The sequence below is a fragment of the Acinonyx jubatus genome, chromosome C1 (assembly GCF_027475565.1).
Source record: "Acinonyx jubatus isolate Ajub_Pintada_27869175 chromosome C1, VMU_Ajub_asm_v1.0, whole genome shotgun sequence".
In the NCBI taxonomy this organism is placed as follows: Eukaryota; Metazoa; Chordata; class Mammalia; order Carnivora; family Felidae; genus Acinonyx; species Acinonyx jubatus.
Window position 1 is genome coordinate 84,252,681 of NC_069381.1, and position 20,895 is coordinate 84,273,575.

Sequence of the window (20,895 nt, forward strand, 5' to 3'; positions counted from 1 at the left end):
GCTCTTAGTTTTTTCTGATAGTTGTTTAAGAAAGATAAGTACAAAACATTGAAATTAGGGGTGCCTGGGTGGCTCAGTTGGTTAAGCATCTGACTTCCGCTCAGTCATGATCTCCAGGTTTGTGAGTTTGAGCCCTGCATAGGGCTCTGTACTGATAGCTCAGAGCCTGGAGTTGGCTTCAGATTCTGGGTCTTCCTCTCTTTCTGCCCCTCCCTCACTCATGTTCTGTCTCTGTCTGTCTGTCTGTCTGTCTCTCTCTCTCTCTCCCAAAAATAAACATTGAAAAAATTGAAATTAATTTTATTGAGGCATATTTGGAATGTTGAGTTTCTCAGCCCAAGTTAAATGGCACATATGTTTTATTATTGCTTCCTATAGAATAGTAAATGACATCATTCCACTTTCCACTAGACACTCATTGTGAGATGGTGATTTATGACAAGTATATTTTTGGTCTTCCTCCCCAGATCTGGCACAGAGCTCCTAAAATCCTTGAAATGACCAGTGATAAAAAAGTGTCTTTTATTATGTTAATGAACCTTTGTAAAGCCCTTAGGGAACCTAAAGATGGAGGCTGGTTGCCAGGGGAACCAACTGTGTGATTAGACATTTGTAACTTTCAGTACCCCTACCCCAGGGCAGGAGGTTGAATCAGTTGCTAACAGGCAATGATTTAATCAGTAGGGGTTATGTAATGAAGCTTCTAAAACACCCCAAAATACTTGGAGGCATTTAGAGAGCCTCCAAGTTGAATACGAGATTTGGGGAGATGGGCACACCTGGAGAGGGCATGGAACCTGTCCACCTCTTTCCACATATACCTCTGTGTCCCTCCATCTGGCTGTTCCTGAGTTGTATTCTTTTATAATAAATCAGTAATCTGGTGAGTAAATGAGTTTCCTACGTTGTATGAGCTGCTCTAGGAAATTAATCAAACCCAAAGAGGGGATTGTGTGGCCCTCTCATCTGTAGCCAGTAGGCCAAAAGTATAGCTAATAACCTGGGCTTGAGATTGGCATGCTAAATTGGAGGGTAGGTCAATGGAACCTTGTCTCTGTAGGTAGTGGGTCAGAAGCATTGGTGATAACCTGGCTGGAGAGCATAGGAAGTGTTGTGGGGGAAGGGTGGGCAGTCTTGTAGGATGGAATCATTAATCTGTCAATTCTGGCACTGTCTGTGGGCAGACAGTGTCAGAACTGAGCTGAACTGTAGGATACCCAGTTTTGTCCAGAGAATTGCTTGTTGTTGTTGTGGGGACCACGCCCACTCCCGATCTACACATTGGAACTGGATCCAGGAACCAAAAAGGTTCATGATTTTTTTTTTATTAAAAAAATTTTTTTAATGTTTTTATTTATTATTTTTGAGACAGAGAGAGACACAGCATGAGCAGGGGAGGGGCAGAGAGAGAGAGGGACACTAAATCCAAAGCAGGCTCCAGGCTCTGAGCTGTCAGCACAGAGCCCAACGCGGGGCTCAAACTCATGGAGTGTGAGATCATGAACTGAGCCGACGTCAGACGCTTAACCGACTGAGCCACCCAGGCGCCCCCATGATTCTTTCTGAAAACACTGTGATCTGGCTTTATTTAATCCCCTTTGTGTTTGGTTACAGAGATAAAATATTCTTGTTAAATTTAATTCTATTTAAATAGACACATAAGCTTAGATGATGGCCTCATACTTAGTGTGTATTAATTAATTTCTCAGGGTTAAGTCCTGCTTCATTCGTATTAGTGCTTCTCTAAGGATGACTTCAGAAGAGTAAGACTTTATAGTGTCAAACATTTAGTTTATAACAAAGAATTTTGAGAATTTAAGCAAATAATTTTAGGTAATTTCAAACAACTGTAAATGCCATTGGTTTTTAATTTGATTCACAATTTATAATTTAATAATTTAAATTATAATTCATAATTTAAATTCAATTAATAAATACATAAACTGTGAAAAAAGAAAAGGTGATTTATAACAAATCCAGTGATTTCCAGTAATTATACAAATCTCTAGTTATTATATACATCTTTAAGAAATGGCATAGGAAAACAAAATCATGCATTGTTATAGGTAGTTTTTCTATATAATTAAGAAAAAACATTTGTAGAAGAGTTTATAACGTTCAAAGCAATACACAAGATTATTTCATCTGATGCCCATAACAGTGTAGTGTTTCATACTATTATTTCTATTTTCTATTATGCTAAATAGTCTTCATATTTGAACACATTGAATCACTGCATAAATTTTCATTAAGTGTTTATAACATAATTTACCCAAGCATATTCCTCATTTTGAACCATATGTGCCTTCTCACTTTGGGCTATATAAAACACTTGGAAGAATATATCCTAGATTGTTTCCTTGGGACAGTTTCCCAATGTTAGGATAATTGTCTAAAGGGATATGAACATTTTAATGACTCATTACATATTTCTAAAATGTAAGCTTCTTTTTTTTTCCCACTGTGACTTAACTACTTCTCTCAAAAACAGACAAAAATCCTGCATTGTGGGGTACAGTGGAAAGAACCCAAGTATGAAAAAAGACAAATTCCCAGTTCAGCTACTTACTTGATTTTAGGCAGTTTAATCAACTTCTCTGCCTTTTGTCATCTGCAAAATGGGGATAATCAAAACCACCCTGCAGGATGGCTGTGAGGATTAGAGAGAACATGTACATGGTGTCTGACTCATAAACGCTCAAATAACAAAGGCAATAATTGTTGAGGCATTATGTAATGATCAAGGGCACTGGTTCTGCAGTCACAGAATCTCACTTCAGGATCCTGGCCCCACCACGGTGTTAGTTGTGTGATCTTGGACCTGTTACTTGACTCTCTCCAAGTCTCTAAATAGCCCCCATAATTTACAGCATTGTTGTAAAGATCAATGAGATAACATGTACACACTTATTGCAGTACCTGGGGGCCACCTAGCCCTAAAGGGAAAGCACCAATGACTGGATGATAAGAAGGAATACAAAAGGCTGGTCTGCTAGCCTCAACTCAGTACAATTCTTTGGTGTTCTCCAACTCCTTTAAATCAGATCCTTGAGACCACATCGTTGCCTGGCCCATTTCCCTTTTCTTCCCTTCTCTATCTTGCTTCCCTCATTCCCAGAAAAGGTATTCTCTCCCTCAGTCACTCCATTACATGCACCCAAAACCCTGTCTCAAGCTGGCTTCTAGGGTGCCTGATCTAAAACGCTAGTATTTATAAGTGTTCAAAAAATGGCAGCCCTGACTATTAGGCTCTAAGGAAGAATAATAAAATCCCATTGCCCAATTAACATAAGTAAGAAGTTTGCAATTTCTTCTCATTTCTTATTGGTGCTTTTATGCAACAATCACTTCTCAGTAACACACATTTTCATTTTCCTTTAATCTCAAGTTGAGTCATCTCCTCATGGGAGAGCTGGCTACTTTTTCATAGACACAAATGTGTATTTTCTGTGTAATCTCGCACTTAAATACGAAGGAAACTTACATTGTTTTCCATTGCTAGGCGGCGAACTGCAGGGGTGGCCAGTGTTTTCTGGCCCTTTATCTCTTGGTGTGTGTGTTCATCATGGGACACAGCAGGAGTTTCAACAACATCTTCTTCTGAATCTGGTAATGAGGTAAAATGGTACTCTTTAGTTGAAAATGTTAAAAAAATAAAAATAAGCTTAGTGGCTTATAATACACAAATAAATTCAACTTAAAATTTATAGTCAGAAGCATACTAGTCAGGCTACTTCAAAATGGGAAAACACAACTACATATTGGGAAACAATTGGGGGAGAGCAGAGGGGCATACTGGCACCTGGTAGTTTAATGATTATTACCTGGTGTTTACTTCATTTCTGTAAAAATCATGCAGCAGCTACAAGTTAAAAAATGAAAGCTTCTTCAATAAGTTTTAAACATTTTGTATTTTAAACACTTTCCTAATAAATTTCTCATATTTACAAATAGCATAAAATAAGAGTCAAATGTAAGACAAATTACATGAAAGAATCATGTAAAATCTGTGACAATCTTAAAATGCTTTCCCCAAATAATAAAGTATTTATAATTTTTCTCTGCTTTGAATACAGCTTAAGGAATGCTGTGGAAGATTTTATTTTCATGGCTAATGCTAATTTGGTTGGACCATTCTCTAAATCTAGAATATCTATAGAAGAAAAAGTACCCCAGACTATTAGCATGTATTTTCCAGGCTATTAGCATGTATTTTTGCAACCCAAAATAAAAAAGCGTTTGAGAGCATTTCATTGTCAGAGTCTGATGCTTGGAAATCAATGCTGCATAGCAGAAGTCTCTGTGGGAATGAGTGCATTAGAGACTAAGCCTCTGAAAGCAGGCAACTGAATTTGCTTTGACATTCGATTCAAAGCCAGTAACAATTCTCCACTGCTCCACCTATGGAAACAGTGTCTTCATTCTTCCTCACTGGTCTATGAATTGGCCCAGTGGAGCTCTCACATTTCCCCAGAAGGAGACAAAGGGAAAACAAAACAACTTGTGTTGCGCACGAAGGGTAGCAGAATATGCCACCCCAAATATGCCACTTTGGTATAGTGATTATTTTGAGCTGCAAGCACTTGAAAAACAGCAAATGCAGGCAGAGACATTCTCTGAACTCTCATACACCTAAAGGTGGATCTTCCAGAAGCAACTCCACTGTCATAAATCCCCTCCCTAGGAGTTTCATTCACCAGGAAAGATTGATTCTTATAAAAGAGGAGAGTAGAAGTCAGCAAACTTTGTCCCAAACTGTCATACCTCCCATCTATTCTCTAAGGACCCATTCAACTTCCATGAAAACTACTTACTCTCCCCTAAGAGGACTTTTCCCATTTCCCCTTTCCCTATAGAAATGCTATTTAAGCCTGAACTCTAAAGCTACCTCTTTGAGTTACTCATCTTTCCCTGGGTGTCTCCCATGTATAGATGACTATGTACATATGTTAATAAACTTCTCTTTCTCTCTTGTTAATCTGTCTTTTATTACAAGAGTCTCAGCTAAGAACTCAGAAGGTTAGTAGGTGAATTATTTTTCCTCTCCCACAAGCACCTATTATAGGTAAAATACTGCACTACATATACAATATCATAACTTAATCTTTACTCCAACTGTATAAGATAGGTGTTAGTATCCCATTTTATAGATTTAAAAAAATTGATACTTCAAAGATGAAGGATTGGCCCAAGTTCACACAGCTAATAAAACTGAAGAGCTGGGATTCATTCCTAGGGTTGACTCACCCTGTGCTGTTTCCATTAGTTCATGGCACTAGTGAATTTTCTTTGCAGTCAAAGAAGCTAGAATACAACTCCTATTGTTCAAGGCATAATTTTGTTGTAATTTGAGAAACCTGTAGTATTATCCACATCTGTTAAAGTTACTGGAGAAACTAGTAAGAAAGAAGGAGCATTAGGAACTAAGGTGCAAAGGGAAACCAAGGGAATTCAAATGTAGGAATTCCAAATCTAACCTGATTTAATGTGTATTTTTGCTGAAAATATGAGAAATATATAAAAGCCCAAATATATACAAAATTTACAGGTTTCCAAAAGATCACTGAATTTATTGCCACTCACCTTTCTGGAAAACATTCTGATATATGACAAAGTAGGACTGCCTTTTAGAATAATTTGAGTACAAATATGAGTAATAAAACACTGGTGAGAAGTCATTCATATTATATATTATTTGAAGCAGTCATATAATTGTTGGAAGAAAGCTCTCTTCAGCACTAAATTACCACCTATGTAGTACTTTAGATCATTTTCTAAGTGTGTATACAAACATTTTCTCCTGTGATGATCACAACACTGTTACAGGAATGCAGGGCAGATTTCTTACTTTTATCAATGTACAAACAGATTCTAAGGAGGATGGAGTTAAGGCTAACCTAAAATGTCATAACTCTCCCCAAGGGATGTGATTTCCATGGTTCTAACACTATACTCTGATATGTGGGATTTTATTCTTTTAGTAGTGGATTTAGGAATACAGAGTTTTAAAAGACTTAATTACATTTTTTAAAGAGCAACAAAAGAACTCTGGTAAATAAGCACATTTTGTCATGAAAACTGTCAATTTAGTGTTGCTGATATTCCTCATGTGAAGCAAATTTATAATAGAACTATTATTTCAGATTAACTAAATAAAACATTTGAATTAGTAAAAATATTAAAACTGAAGGGTGCCTGGGTGGCTCAGTTGGTTAAGTGTCTAACTTTGGCTCAGGTCATGATCTCACGATTGTGAGTTCGAGCCCCGCATCGGGTTCTGTGCTGACAGCTCAGCCTGGAGCCTGCTTCAGATTGTGTCTCCCTCTCTCTCTGCCTGTCTCCCACTCATGCTCTTGCTCTCAAAAATAAATAAACATTTTTTTTTAATTTAAGAAAATATTAAAACTGAAATTGCCACATTCTTAGGTATTTTAAGAAATATTTCTAAAAATGACAGTAAGTAGTCAATTCACATAATTGGGGAAATTTTTCTGGAGAAAACGTTTTGAAGCACTTGAGCACTCAGGGTGTTTGAAACAATGTGTTTTCGTAAAATGTTTTAAGCTTTGGTCTCTGCAAAACTGCTTAGGAAGACCTTTTTTTGTAGAACAACTGTCAACTTTAGTTTAGTTCCTATATAAATCATCATGAATTAAAAATTGATGACACTCCAATCAATGATATCTCACTGCATTTTCTTTCTCACTTCAAATTACTGAAATAGCTAATACAATCAACTCAGTCTATAACTGGCTGAATAAAACTAAGTCCTACCTACCATTCGTTGTGCACTTATATGCTTGGGCATTATACCATGCAACTTACGCCACTGGGTGTAATTTAATTAAATGACATGTAATTTAATTAAATGACATCTTTAACTCAGAACATTGTATTAATTCTGGCAAACATTTTAATATTATAAACTCTGTGGGACACCTTAACTGATATTGTTATAGCAGAACTTCACAAACATGAGTATCAACAGTGTTAGGAATTCATTCCCAATGTTCGAGATGCAGAATGGAGCTGATACCCAGAGGCTCTGAATAGAATTTTCAGTGGAACAAACTGGTTAGCAACATGGGCTTTAGAATTAAACAAAGCTGGGGTCAAATTGTAGTTCTATCAGTTACTGGCTATGTCACCAGAGGCAAGATATTAAATCTCTGTGGGTCTCAGTGTTGCACATGTCAAATGCAGATAAAAATCTATATAATTTAATCTATATGATTATATGAACTAATGTGTATATAGCATTAGCAAAGAGAACGCATTCAATCAATGATAGGTGGTGATGTTAAAGGATAAATGCAATATAATCAAGAATAATATTAGTTTTATAAAGAATTCTGCTACAGTTTATGTTCCTTCCTCTCTTTCCTTAATATTTCCCCATGGTGGCAAGACTCCACAATTAGTATTACTTAGGTATAGTGACCTCTCAGTTATCTGGTGGTCAAACATTCTGGCAATTTAATCCTGCACATAGCTTCAGGATCAGAATACCTAAAACAGCTGCCATGTGGCCTCAGCATTAAAACCATGCCCTTGCCCCAGAAAATAGGAATTTAGACTCTCAACCAGATCCTACTTTCTCTTTGTAGTAAACACTTCTTAACAAACTTAGTTATCCGTGTTCCTGGAAATTTAGGAAGGAGAGTGTTGGCCTGGCACAGTGATAATGCTAAGAAGTAGGTTGAAAAATAAAAAACCAGAAGCAGAATTATGTTGTTTCCAGAATAATAAATGTTCATTAACATGTTTTTGTATAATGAAAAAAGATCTTAGGCTATACTCAATACCCTCACTTTAAGGAGTAAAATATATAAAGTTTAAAAGAAAATCAGGGTGCCTGGGTAGCTCAGTCAGTTAAGCACCTCTTTTTAAAATTGTTTTTTAATGTTTATTTATTTTTGAGATAGAGAGAGAGAGAGAGACAGAGCATGAATAGGAGAGGAGCAGAGAGATAGGGAGACAGAATCAGAAGCAGGCTCCAAGCTGTCAGCACAGAGCCTGATGCAGGGCTCGAACTCACAAGCTGCGAGATCATGACCTGAGCCAAAGTCGGATGCTTAACCCACTGAGCCACCCAGGTGCCCCAGCACCTGACTCTTGATTTCAGCTCAGGGTCATGATCTCATGGTTTGTGAGACTGAGCCACGTGGTGGGCTCCATGCTGACAGCAGACAGCCCAATGCATAGCTTGAACCCACGAACTGCGAGATCATGACCTCAGCTGAAGTGGGATGCTTAAAGGACGGAGACACCCAGGTGCCCCCAGTAAGCTCTTTTCAAGTAGAGGTCTGTCTATGGTCAAAGCACTCATAGATGGGACTTGGACATCACAAGTAGAGTTTCCCTCATCAAAATTACCTTGATGCTCCAGCCTTGGAAAGGAGACAACACCACCATGTTACAAAAGGTGGTGCCAGAGAATATCATTTAAACAAGCATTAGAAGACAGGATTAATCTCCAATACTACTATTAAGATGTCTAGTTTTGGGGCGCCTGGGTGGCTCAGTTGGTTAAACGTTGACTTCGGCCTAGGTCATGATCTCGCCATTCCTGAGTTCGAGCCCCGCATTGGGCTCTGTGCTGACAGCTCAGAGCCTGGAGCCTGCTTCGGATTCTGTGTCTCCCTCTCTCTCTGCCCCTCCCCTGATCATGCTCTGTCTCTTTCTCTCAAAAATAAACATTAAAAAAAATTTTAAAAAAAGATGTCTCGTTTTGATCATATACTCTTAATGGTTCTATGTTATAATTATTTTCCAACTGTAAAATGGAAATAATATATTTTATACTTCTAAAAGACTTTTTGTTTGGTAATTTTCTATTTATAGTATAATTGGTTTTACTAGCACTAAAACAAAAAAACAATATAAATTCAATATTATTACAAATTCTTAAGAAAAGGTTCACAGAATATTTAGAAACTGTCCCATTTCTAAAATTAAAGAGAGGGATATATAAATGTTTCGTAAATTGAACCTACTGTTCCATAGGCTTGCTTATATATAGGTTATGCTTTACAGTTTATTCTTATAGTAAAAAAATACAATAAAACATAAATGTAAAAGCAAAATGAAACTACAGTGCGAGATAACTGTTCAGAATACACTCTGGCAAACAAACCAGAATATAGCAAATGATCATATAGCAAATGATCAGTTCTCTATGAGAAATACTATCAGATACTTTTCACTCTGAACATAACCAACACAGTCTCATTTTTTTACAGACATACAATAAACTGCACAAACATAAAATATAAAATTTGATAAACTGTGAAGTATGTATATACACATAAGCCATCATCACAATCAAGATAAGGAACATGTCCACCAGCTCCAAAAGATTCCTTATACCAAGGAAAACACTAATCAGTTTTCTGTCATTATAGATTAGTTTGCATTTTCAAAAATTTTATGCACATAGATTCTACAGCATGTTTTCTTTTTGGTTTGGCTTCTTTTGCTCAGCATAATTTCTTTGAGAATCATTCATGTTGTACAGATTAATTTTTGTGAAACAATTCTCTAGAAAAAAATACCCGTATTCTGAAAAAGTTCTATAATTTTGTAATTTGCTATATATCAAGATTTATTAAGTTGAATGTCATTTGAAACGCCAAAATAAACTCTAAAAATAAAACCGAACAATAAAAAAACCCATAAATCTCAGGGTGCTGAGATGGCTCGGTCAGTTGAGTGTGTGACTCTTGATTTCGGCTCAGGTCGTGCTCGTGGGATTGAGCCTCGCGTCAGGCTCTGTGCTCAGTGTGGATCCTGCTTAAGATTCTCTCTCTCTTTCCCTGTGCCCCTCCCCTCAGCTCATGTGTGCACTCGCTCTCTCTAAAAATTAAAAAAAAATTTTTTTTAATTTAAAAAATCCACAAATCTCAATTGTTTACTTGTTCATATAAATAATTCTTTTTTTTTTTTTTTGGATGGTCTAGATTGGTATCTAAATCTGGTTTAAAGCGCCTGTCAGGGTGTTCTAATTTAATGACATCCATAATAGTGTTCAGCATTTTGCTTGCCTCAGTTTGTGCCAAGAGTGCTGCTCCCTAGTGGTCTAGTGGTTAGGATTCAGTGCTTTCAGTTTGTGCCTCTTTCCTTGCTAGGTCCTAACTAAATTAAAAAAAAAAAAAAAAGTCATTGATCCACCATAATAATTTTATGTTTCAGGTAATTTTAAAAGGTGAATTCTTTTTTGGTTTTAATATTCTTAAATCATGCCTTTCAATAGAAGTTTGGCAATCAAGATAAAAGGAAACACCCCTACTACCTACTTTATGGTCTCTTGTCCATGCCACATTAAAAGGAACAAGAGCCCTGAAGAAATAGATTAATTCCAGATCTGGGGCAGGGAATGTACAAGGTGACTTTCAGATCATCTTCCTGTGTCAAAAGCAAGGAAGCTTTTGAAAATTAATGGGGTCATGTTAAAAGAACACCCAGGAGCGACCTTGAAAGGGTCACTCCTACTAACAATTTGAGCATTAAAAAGAATGATTATAATAGATTAAACACAGCAAATCAACTGAATAGACACAAAGAGAAAGTTGGAAATTTAATATCACTATTTGAAGGGGCTATCAAAGCAACTCCTTGGCAAGGGAAAAGGATGAACCATTTATTCTGTTTTTCCAACAGGAACTGTATTTCAGGGTAACTAATAGGCCCAGCTGATGAGGGTGAAGTGCCCCTTTACAGAATAATGCCAGCTAATAATGTAAAGATACTGACAGAATAAAAAAAAAATCATCATTCCACAACCACTAAAGCAGTTGTTGATTTAGGCCAGGATTCTCAAATGATTATAGTGCCAAAGTGACACCACCTGGGTAACTTTCAGGCTGCAAAGGATAAAATGTAACTGTACAATGACGGGGCAAGGGAATCATTATCCCAATTCACTGTTTACACTGAGCGTCACTACAGCAGGTAATCTAAATGTTATGGTGCCCTGATGTGAAGCAATATGAAGTACACAATATCACCCATGATATATTCTAGCCAAATATTTAACTTGAACCTAGCCTTTGAAACTTGCTTTCAGTTTACAGGAACTTATCATGGTAAGAACAAGTCAAACACCGTCATGGAAAAGCAACAAGACACAAAGTGTGACGTTCTGCAAAACAAACGGCACAGTCCCTTCCACGAGTCAGTGTCGTGAAGCAACATGTGGGACAGTGTAAGTCATGTGAAGACAGACCGTGGGCAATGTAGACTCCCATATTGGACCCTAGTTTGAACAAACCAACTGAAATTTCCAGGACATTCTGGGGGTGACTGGGGAGATTTAAATACAGTCTGATCATCAGATAAAATGAAATCATTGTCATGAAAACACGTACGTAATTAAGCAAACATTCGAATACAGCAAACACAACATATTACTCTGGTAAAAAATGACTTCAGTGCGTATGTGTGAGCTTAGAAAAATGTCTGGAGTGATATACATTCATGTGTTAAGAGTGATGATTTCTGAGTAGCAGGAATATGTTTTTATTTTCTTATTTTCGATTTTCTGCATTTTATAGCTTGCTACATGCACACATATCCTTTTATAGTAGAAATTAAATAAATAATAGGAAGACTTCAATAAGTCATCTTCCACCTTCTGGAGGCAACATGTCATAGTGGAAAATAATCTGGACAAAGACAGGCCATGGAGTTCAAAATTTGGCTCAGTCACTGACCATTGGGCAAATTGCCGAGCCTCTATAGGTTGTGTTTAGTTTCTTCATCCATTAAACTGGAATACTTCACAAGTAAGGATAAATAAAATAACAGTGAAACTTTTCATAAGCTGTCAAGTATGACTGTGGAATTAGTGATTGTTGTTACTGTTAGTATTAAGTATATAGTCTGCAGAACTACAAGTCAACCAGCCACTGTAATTCAGAATTCTTCTGGACTTTCGAATGATATTACTAAAATTCTATCAGTAGTCTATTCTATTTCAGCACTTCTCAGACAGATTGCTGGCTTAGGACTACATCACAAAACTTAAGCCACCTCCAGCCCCATCCCCGCATCCCCCATAGCAGAGCTGTTTCCTAGATGACATAACTTTAACGTATCACAACAATGCCATAAGGAACTTCCGAGGTAGACAGCCATCTAGCTGTCTGCCAATACCAGGAGAGCCCACTGTTTTAGCTTTCCTCTGCAATATTTTCACAAGGAATTCGCTTTTGTCAGGACATCTACTGCTTATAAGTTCCATGGTTGTTGCTTTTTCTAAATGCTAGTTTCTTCACTTTTCACTATGATTTTCCTTCCTTTCTCTTCCACTTCCCTTCCAGAAGTTTGGCCTTCATAACCATTACTAATGAAAGTATTTTTTTTAATATTTCTTTTTTGGTTTTTTTAGTAATCTCTATCCCCAAAGAGGGGCTCGAACTCACAACCCCAAGATCAAGAGTTGCATGCTCCACTGACAGAGCCAGCCAGGTGCCCCAAGAAAGTGTTTTTGTTTTTGAATCAGTGGAAAATACAACAATCCTATTATGTTAGATTTAATCTTTTGCATACTCCAGTTTTTGTTATTAATGACTAGTGTTCAGGGCCTGAATCTTTAATTCCTGAGAAAGCCCATCAGTTCTTTGAATACTAAGGTTTCCAGAAGGCAGGCCCCCAGATAAATTCAGTGTTAATGTGTACATTTCTAACATGGTAACTGGTCAAAAGATAATCATTCATCGCAGAAGATCTTTTCTATTTCCTGATTACAGCTTCAAACCACCAAATTAAACCCTGTAAGTTATTAAAAGTAAACATCTCTTTTAATTGGTACCAATGACAAAAGGACAACAGTAATCAATTTGGCAAAACAGATGAACACATTTACAATACCTTTTAAAGCTTCCGTTTCTATGTCTACTAATGGCTTTCCCACATAGGCAATATCGTCTAGATTATAATACAGTTTTTTAATGACTCCATCATAACGACTAGTGATAGTAACAGAAGCTTTATCACTTTGAACTTCACAGATGCTATCAAACTGAGACACTGTATCTCCTTCTTTTACATACCTAAAAGAAAAAGACACAAAACACTTTTACATGACCAATTGTAAGTATATATAATACTAATCATCCTAACAATGTTACATGCTACACTGAATTAGATTGGTATCCATCTAGCACAGCAATTAGTCCCAGATGTGCACCAAAGAATGTTTCAGAAAAGACTATAAAGGCTTCCAGAGTCTCTTTAATGTATCCTCAAGAAATACTAAAACTTTAAAAACCATCTATAGATCTATAATCCAAAAATTTAATTACTTTTCAGGGGTTATGCCTCACCCAATTCTTGGAAGCAGTTCTAAAAATGTTTTAAAAATGTTATTTCCTTTCATTATTTTATATTAGCCTTTACCAAACTTTAAGAGATGCCTATTATTTCTATAATTAAGTCCAAAAATTGATATCCCTAACGCATATTCTTTGTAATTTCATGAATTTTGGATTGAGTTCTCTCAATCTTTGTTTCTACAATTATTTTAATATGTCCTTGTATAGGAGTCTCTTTTCCTCCTTAATCATCTTAGGTATGCTTTATGAGGCTCTTCTAGATACTCTTATTCAGCAAACAGAATAGGAGGAATGGCACCAAATCTGAAATTCAACATATAACTTTGATTCTAATACCATTCTTGATGTGTCTAGCACATTTCTGTCTCAGTACCATCAATTCTTCATTAAGATAATTGCTCAGTCATTCTTATTCCTTGTCTTCCTGTCTTAAGCAGTTCTTAGTCCATAATAAAACATCACCCTTGACATAGAAACTAGGTTTAAAAGCACATATAGAAAACTTACACTTCTAGAATGGTGGGCTAGGGACCTCTAGGATTCTGCCATTCTATAAATGTAACAAGTATACTTGGAGAAGTTGTTAAAAATTGCCTTTTTCAGAATTCTAGAAATTACAATAAGGCCTGTGACAACCAAGAAAGACTTATTCAGGAAAACTGGCTGAACCTCATTAAAAACAGCTAGTTTTATTATTTTAACTGGTTCTATTCTCATTCTCCTTTCCCCAGCTCAGCATTAGTTGTGAAAATCAACAGCCTTACAGCCAGGGATGCCTGGGTGGCTCAGTCGGTTGAGCATCTGACTTCGGCTTAGGTCATGATCTCGCGGTTTGTGAGTTTGAGCCCCACGACAGGATCTGTGCTGACAGCTCAGAGCCTGGAGCTGCCTCAGATTCTGTGTCTCCCTCTCTCTCTGCCCCTTGCCTTCTCGTGCTCTCTCTAAAAAATAAATAAACATTTAAAAAAAAGAAAAAAAAGAAAAAAAAATCAGCAGTCTTACAGCCATAGCAAGGGCAGACCCAAGTCTGGAGTTCCACAAAAAGCGATACTCCCAGAGAACACTTACTATTTGACTCATTGGGCAGCTTTCTGAAAAAATGCCACTCACAGAGCTTGTTCTTGTTTGATCTGACTCAGCTTTCTCAGGGTGTTTGCTGAGAAACAGTCCACAGCAATTGTTTAAAATCTTGACTGGCTGAGGCAGTGGAAAAGTTGAGGCAAACAAGAGGTTCTAAAAGGAAGATCTGGGTAATGAGATGTCCATACATCTTACCACAGATTTGCCACATTATTTTATGTAAAATATCCAGTTTTCAACATAAAATTACAAGACATGTAAAGGAATGGAAAAGTATGGCACGTGCACAGGAGGGAAAAAGTGGTCAACAGAAACCATCCCTGAAGATGCCAAGATGTTAATTAACAATAATTAATATTATGGGGCACCCGGGTGGCTCAATCAGTTAACTGTCCAAATCTTGATTTTGGCTCAGGTCATGATCTCACAGTTTGTAGGATCAAGCCCCTCATTGGGCTGTGCACTGACAGCATGGAGCCTCCCCCATTCACGCACATTCTCTCCCTCCCTCTCTCTCTCAAAATAGATAAACTTTAAAAAATAATAATAATGTTACTAATTAACTTTAATAAAAGTTAAATTAAATCAACAATTAAATATTCAAAGAACTAAAGGAAACCATATCTAAACAATTAGAAGGACACAGGAGAAAATGGTGTCTCTCACCAAATAAAGAATATCAATAAAGAGATAGAATCTTTGAAGATATAATGACTAAAAACTTCCTAAACTTGATGAAAACACTAACGTACACATGCAAGAATCTCAACAAACTCCAAATGGGACAAATTTAAAAGAGCCACACCTAGACACGTCATAATCAAACTGCTGAAAGACAAAGAGAGAATCTTAAAATCAGCAAGAGAAAACCACATTCATCAAGTACAGGAACTCTTATAAGATTAACAGATGGCTTCTAGTCAGAACCACGGAGACCAAAAGGTAGTTGAATGATACATTCAATGTGCTAAAAGAAAAAAAAGACAGTCAAGCATCTTATATCTACGAAACTATCTTTCAAAAATGAAGGAGAAATGAATACACTCCCAAATAAATGAATTTGTTCCTAGCACACTTGCCCTACAAGAAATGCTAAAAGCAGTCCTTCAGGCTGAAATAAAAGGACAATAGCAACTCAAATTCACATAAAGAAATAAAGAATATCAATAAAGGTAATTACATAGGTAAATATGCAAGCTGTGATATTTTGTTTGTGCCCCGTTTTAATTCTATCTGATTTACAAGACAAGTGTATAAAGCAATACTTTAAAAACTATTGGTGTTCGGGGATGGCAAGATGGCGGCCTCTGCCTTTGCCCATGCCTTCAGAGCTGCATCAGGGGTCTTACGGCCCCTGAATATTTTGGTGTCTTCAGCCTGTCAAAACGGTGTCAAGAATGCCTGTCTTAGTTCTGCACTGTCCACCCGGCATTTTAGTTCTCTGCAGACACCAGTTGTTTCCTCTGCTCCCAGACTTGCCACGTCTGTCAGAAACCTGACATGTGGACATACTGCAGCAATCCTCAATAGAGCGGCCCCCTTGCTTCCAAATGTCCTCAAGCTACCAGTCAGAACCGTAACATACTTCAGTTCACGGAAAGGGAAGAGAAAGACTGTGAAAGGTGTCATCTACAGGTTTCTTCGACTTCATTCTGGCCTGTGGCTAAGGAGGAAGGCTGGTTATAAGAAAAAATTATGGAAAAAGACAACTGCAAGAAAAAGGCGCTTGAGGGAATTCGTGTTCTGCAATAAAACCCAGAGTAAGCTCTTAGATAAAATGACAACATCTTTTTGGAAGAGGCGAAACTGGTATGCTGATGATCCTTATTAGAAGTATCATGATTGGACAAACCTGAAAGTCTAGATTAGAAGTTTTATGACTTCCCAGTTACTGAATATGTATCTTTGTGTATATGATGTCTTTGCAAAATTGAGTAAGTGTAAAACTTGATGTAAATTGTGCCAATTGGTATGGAAACATACAGTTCCAACATTAAACTTATTAAAGTTTTAAAACTTAAAAAAAGTAAAAATAAAAAAAAAACTATTGGTGTTCTATGTAGAAAACCCCAAAGAGTCGATCAAAAAAATTGCTAGAACTAATACATGAATTCAGCAAAGTTGCAGGATATAAAATCAATGTGTAGAAATCTGTTGCATTTCTATACACCAATAATAAAGCAACAGGAAAAGAAATCAAGGAATCAATCCCGTTTATAATTGCGTCAAAAATATTAAGATACCTAGAAATAAACCTAACTAAAGAGGTAAAAGATCTGTACTCTGAAAACTATAGAAGATTTATAAAAGATACTGAAGAGGACACAAAGAAATGGAAAAGCATTCCACGCTCATGGATTGGAAGAACACTGTTAACATGTCTATACTACCCAAAGCAATCTACACATTTAATCCTTATCAAAATACCACCATACTCTTTGCAGAGCTAGATCAAACAATCCTCAAATGTGTAGGGAACCACAAAAGATCCCAGATAGCCAAAGCAATCCTGAAAAAGAAAAAAAAAACTTGGAAGCATCACAATTCCAGATTTCAAGCTATATTACAAAGCTGTAGTCATTGAGACAGTATGGTACTGGCACAAAAACAGACACATAAATCAATGGAACAGAACAGAAAACCCAAAAATGGACCTACAACTATATGGTCAACTCATCTTCGACAAAGGAGGAAAGAATATCCAATGGAAAAAAGACAGTCTCTTCAACAAATGGTATTGGGAAAACTGGACAGCAACATGCAGAAGAATGAAACTGGACCACTTTCTTACACCATACATAAAAATAAATTCAAAATGGATGAAAGACCTAAATATGAAACAAAAAACCATCAAACTCCTAGAGGAGAACACAGATAGCAACCTCTTTGAGCTCGGCTGTTCCATGTTCTTACTAGACATGTCACCAAAGGCCAGAGAAACAAAAGCAAACGTGAACTACTGGGACTTCATCAAGATGAAAAGTTGCACAGTGAAAGAAACAAACAACAAAACTAAAAGGCAGCCTACACAACGGGGAAGATATTGGCAAATGACATATTTGATAAAGGGTTAGTAACTAAAATCTATAAAGAATTTATCAAACTCAACACGTAAAAAACAAACCAGTTAAGAAACCAGCAGAATACATGAATAGACACTTTTCCAAAGAAGACATCCAGAGGGCTAACAGACACATGAAAAGATTTTCAACATCACTCATCATTAGGGAAATAGAAATCAAAACCACGATAAGATACCACCTCACATCTGTCAGATGGCTAAAATTAACAACACAAGATACAACAGGTGTTGAAGATGCAGAGAAAGGGGAAGCCTGTTGCACTGTTAGTGGGAATGCAAACGGGTGCCCCCACTCTGCAGAACACTATGGATATTCCTCAAGAAACTAAAAATAGAACTATCCTATGATCCCGCAATTGCACTATTAGGTATTTACCCAAAGGATACAAAGATACAGATTTGAAGGGGTACATGCACCCTAATATTTATAGCAGCATTATCAGCAATAGCCAAACTATGGAGAGAGCCCAAATATATACAACTGAATATTAGTCATCAAAAAAGTGAAATCTTGCTATTTGCAATGTCATGGATGGAGCTAGAATGTATTATGCTAAGAGAAATAAGTCAATCAGAGAAAGACAAATATCCTATGATTTCACTCATATTTGTAATTTAAGAAACAGAACAGAAGAACATTTGGGAAGGCAGGGGGTGGAGGGAGAAAAGAAAGGGAGACTCTTACTGATAGAGAACAAACTAAGGGTTGATGGAGGGAGGTGGGTGGGAGATGTGCTAGATGGGTGATGTGCACCAAGAAGGGCACCTGTTGGAATGAGCACTGGGTGTTGTATATAAGTGATGAATCACTGAATTCTACTCCTGAAATCAATATTGCACTGTATGTTAACTAAAATATAAATTAAAAAAATTATTGATGGGCTTATAATGTTTAAATACATAATACATATGACAATAATAGCAAAAGGGAGGGGAGAAGGAAAAATCTATATTGGAGCAATGTTTTTAATGCACTATTTAAACTAAGTTGGTATTAACCCAAATTACATTGTTTAAAAAAAAATTTTTTTAATGTTTATTCATTTTTGAGAGACAGAGACAGAGGAGGAGCAGAGAGAGAGGAAGACACAGAATCTGAAGCAGGCTCCAGGCTCTGAGCTGTCAGCACAGAGCCCGACACGGGACTCGAACCCATAAATGGTAAGATCATGACCTGAGCCGAAGTCAGACACTTAACCAACTGCACCACCCAGGCACCCCTACATTGTTTTTTATTAAGCCACAGGGCAACCACTAGGAAAGTAACTAAAAATTATATATAGTAAAAGAAACAAGGAAATTAAAATGGTACAGTAGAAATATCGATTTATCACAAATGAAGGCGGTAATGGAGAAATACATAAAGAAAAAGCACATAAAACATATAGAAAACAAACAGCAAATGGCAGATGTGAATCTTACCTTATCCATAATTACATTATATGTAAGTGGCTTAAACATGCCAATAAAAGGCATAAATTGGAAAAATGGATTTCAAAAGATTTCACCATATGCCATCTACAAGAGACACAAATAGGTTGAAAGTAAAAGGACACACAAAAAAATGTCATGCAGGAGGGGAAGATGGTGGTGGAGCAGGAACACCCTAGGCTCACCTTGTCCCACAAATACAATTAGATAACTATTAAATCATCCTAAATACCCCAGAAATCAATCTGAAGACTGACAGAACAAACTCCATAACTTACAGGTAGAGAAGAGGCCACATCGATGAAGGTAGGATGTGTAGAGTCATGGGTTGGGAGAGAAATAGATCAGCCATTGCAGGAAGGAGGGAGCCACAGTGGCAGAGAAGGGTGAGAGACAGATTAGCACACAGGGGAGTGCATGGATAAAACTGATTCCCATAGCAATTGGTTTGGAAAGCGAGATGGGCTGAATTTTGGTAGTTCCTGCAACCAGACAGGCGTAAAGCCTAGAGCTTTAAAGGTCAGCAGGCTTGGCTCAGACAGAGTCTGAAGGCATTGGGGCTGCTGTTAGAGAGAAGGCAGGGCAAGCAGCCTGCAGAAATACAGCATGGAAACAGTGATCTCAAGAGCACCTGGGTCACAAGGTGGGGAGGTTATTTGGTCATCTCAGAGTATGTTCCAGAGAGGCAGCATTCACATATAGAACCCTCCAGAAACAAAGGAATTGACGGTGCCATCCCCACCTCCACCCAGCAAAAGCACAAGACCACCTGCAGGAGGCAGAGCAGTGCTGACACTCATAACTTAGCTTACTTATAGCAAGTCCCACATCTCCTACTCCACGCTCCAATGGAACCACCCTTCTTTGTCATGCTTGCCTCAGTCCCAGCACAGTGGGACCCACCCCCCAGAAAACTGGCCCAAACCCCTACCACCACTGTGTGTCCCAATTTGGGAGTTTTGCAAAGCCTCAGTTCCAGCAGTGGTGGCAACAGGTGTCATTTCACAAGCAGACCAGAACACACCTAATTAAAACATACCACAGTCAGGCCAGGGACCAAAGTCTGCCCACAACAGTCAAACAGAGTCTCAGCAGACAATTAGCCTGAAGGATAAAGTGGCCAGAAAAGAACAGCAGAGAACATTCCATACACATTGAAGAAACCCCAGAAGCACTAGGCCCTGTGGAAGAGGGGACACTACATGGCAGGTCACTACAGGACCTCTTCTTCATAAGGCCATTACCCTCAAGAACAGGAGATGTAGCTGACTTTCCTAACACAAAGAAACAGGCACAGAGACTTAAACAACATGTGAAGACAGAGAAATCTGACCCAAAGGAAAGAGCCGGAAAAAAGCCATGGCTAGAGATCTAAGCAAAAGAGATACAAGTAACATGCCTGATGGAGTGTTTCAAGCAATAATCATAAAAATATTCATTGGATTTGAGAAAAGAAATAAAAAGAACCAGTCAGAGATAAAGAGCAAGATTAGATATACATTTAGTGCAATGTACAGCAGGCTGGAAGAAGCGGAAAAATGAATTAATGATCTAGAAGACACAGTAATGGAAAGTAATCAACCTGAACAAAGAGTGAAAAAAGAATTATACAAAATGACGACAGACTTAGGGAAATCAATGACTCCATCAAACATAATAACATTCATATTATAGGAGTGCCAGAAGAAGAGAGAAAAGGGGGCAAAAAATTTATTTGGAGAAATAATATCTGAAAAATTCTCTAATCTGGGGATGGAAACAGATATCCAGATCCAGAAGGCACAGAGAACCGCCATCAAAATAGACGAAAGCAGATCCATACCAAGACATATTGTAATCAAACTGGCAACAATATAGTGATAAAGAAAATTTAAAAGCAGCAAGACAAAAGATAGTAACATATAAGGGAAAATACATAAGGTTATTAAGGGATTTTCCAGCAGAAAGTTCCAAGCCAGAAGAGAGTGG

At 37.4% G+C, this 20,895-nt stretch overlaps 2 protein-coding genes across 5 annotated transcripts in view; one reads left to right on the plus strand and one right to left on the minus strand.

Annotated features, from left to right (window-relative positions):
• DBT (dihydrolipoamide branched chain transacylase E2) overlaps window positions 1-20,895 on the minus strand; it is a 52,548-nt gene that overhangs the window by 13,977 nt on the left and 17,676 nt on the right. Inside the window, exons 4-5 of one of the 4 annotated variants that reach the window (XM_015073839.3) lie at window positions 12,871-13,052; window positions 3,485-3,606 (exon numbers count right to left, since the gene is read on the minus strand). In XM_015073839.3, the coding sequence (XP_014929325.1) occupies window positions 3,485-3,606; window positions 12,871-13,052 (304 nt within the window). Of the gene's footprint in view, window positions 1-3,484; window positions 3,607-3,824; window positions 5,207-5,247; window positions 6,258-12,870; window positions 13,053-20,895 lie in introns of those variants that run through there. The other 3 variants (XM_053214520.1, XM_053214522.1, XM_053214521.1) reach the window with 3 other exon arrangements.
• Window positions 15,705-16,433, plus strand: LOC106976413 (39S ribosomal protein L35, mitochondrial-like). Its single transcript, XM_053214523.1, has one exon. The coding sequence runs from the start codon at window positions 15,712-15,714 to the stop codon at window positions 16,243-16,245; it is 534 nt and encodes a 177-aa protein (XP_053070498.1). The 5' UTR covers window positions 15,705-15,711; the 3' UTR covers window positions 16,246-16,433.

Coding starts and splice junctions, on each gene's coding strand:
- LOC106976413 (XM_053214523.1), top strand. CDS start 15,712: ATGGCGGCCTCTGCCTTTGCCCATGCCTTCAGAGCTGCATCAGGGGTC.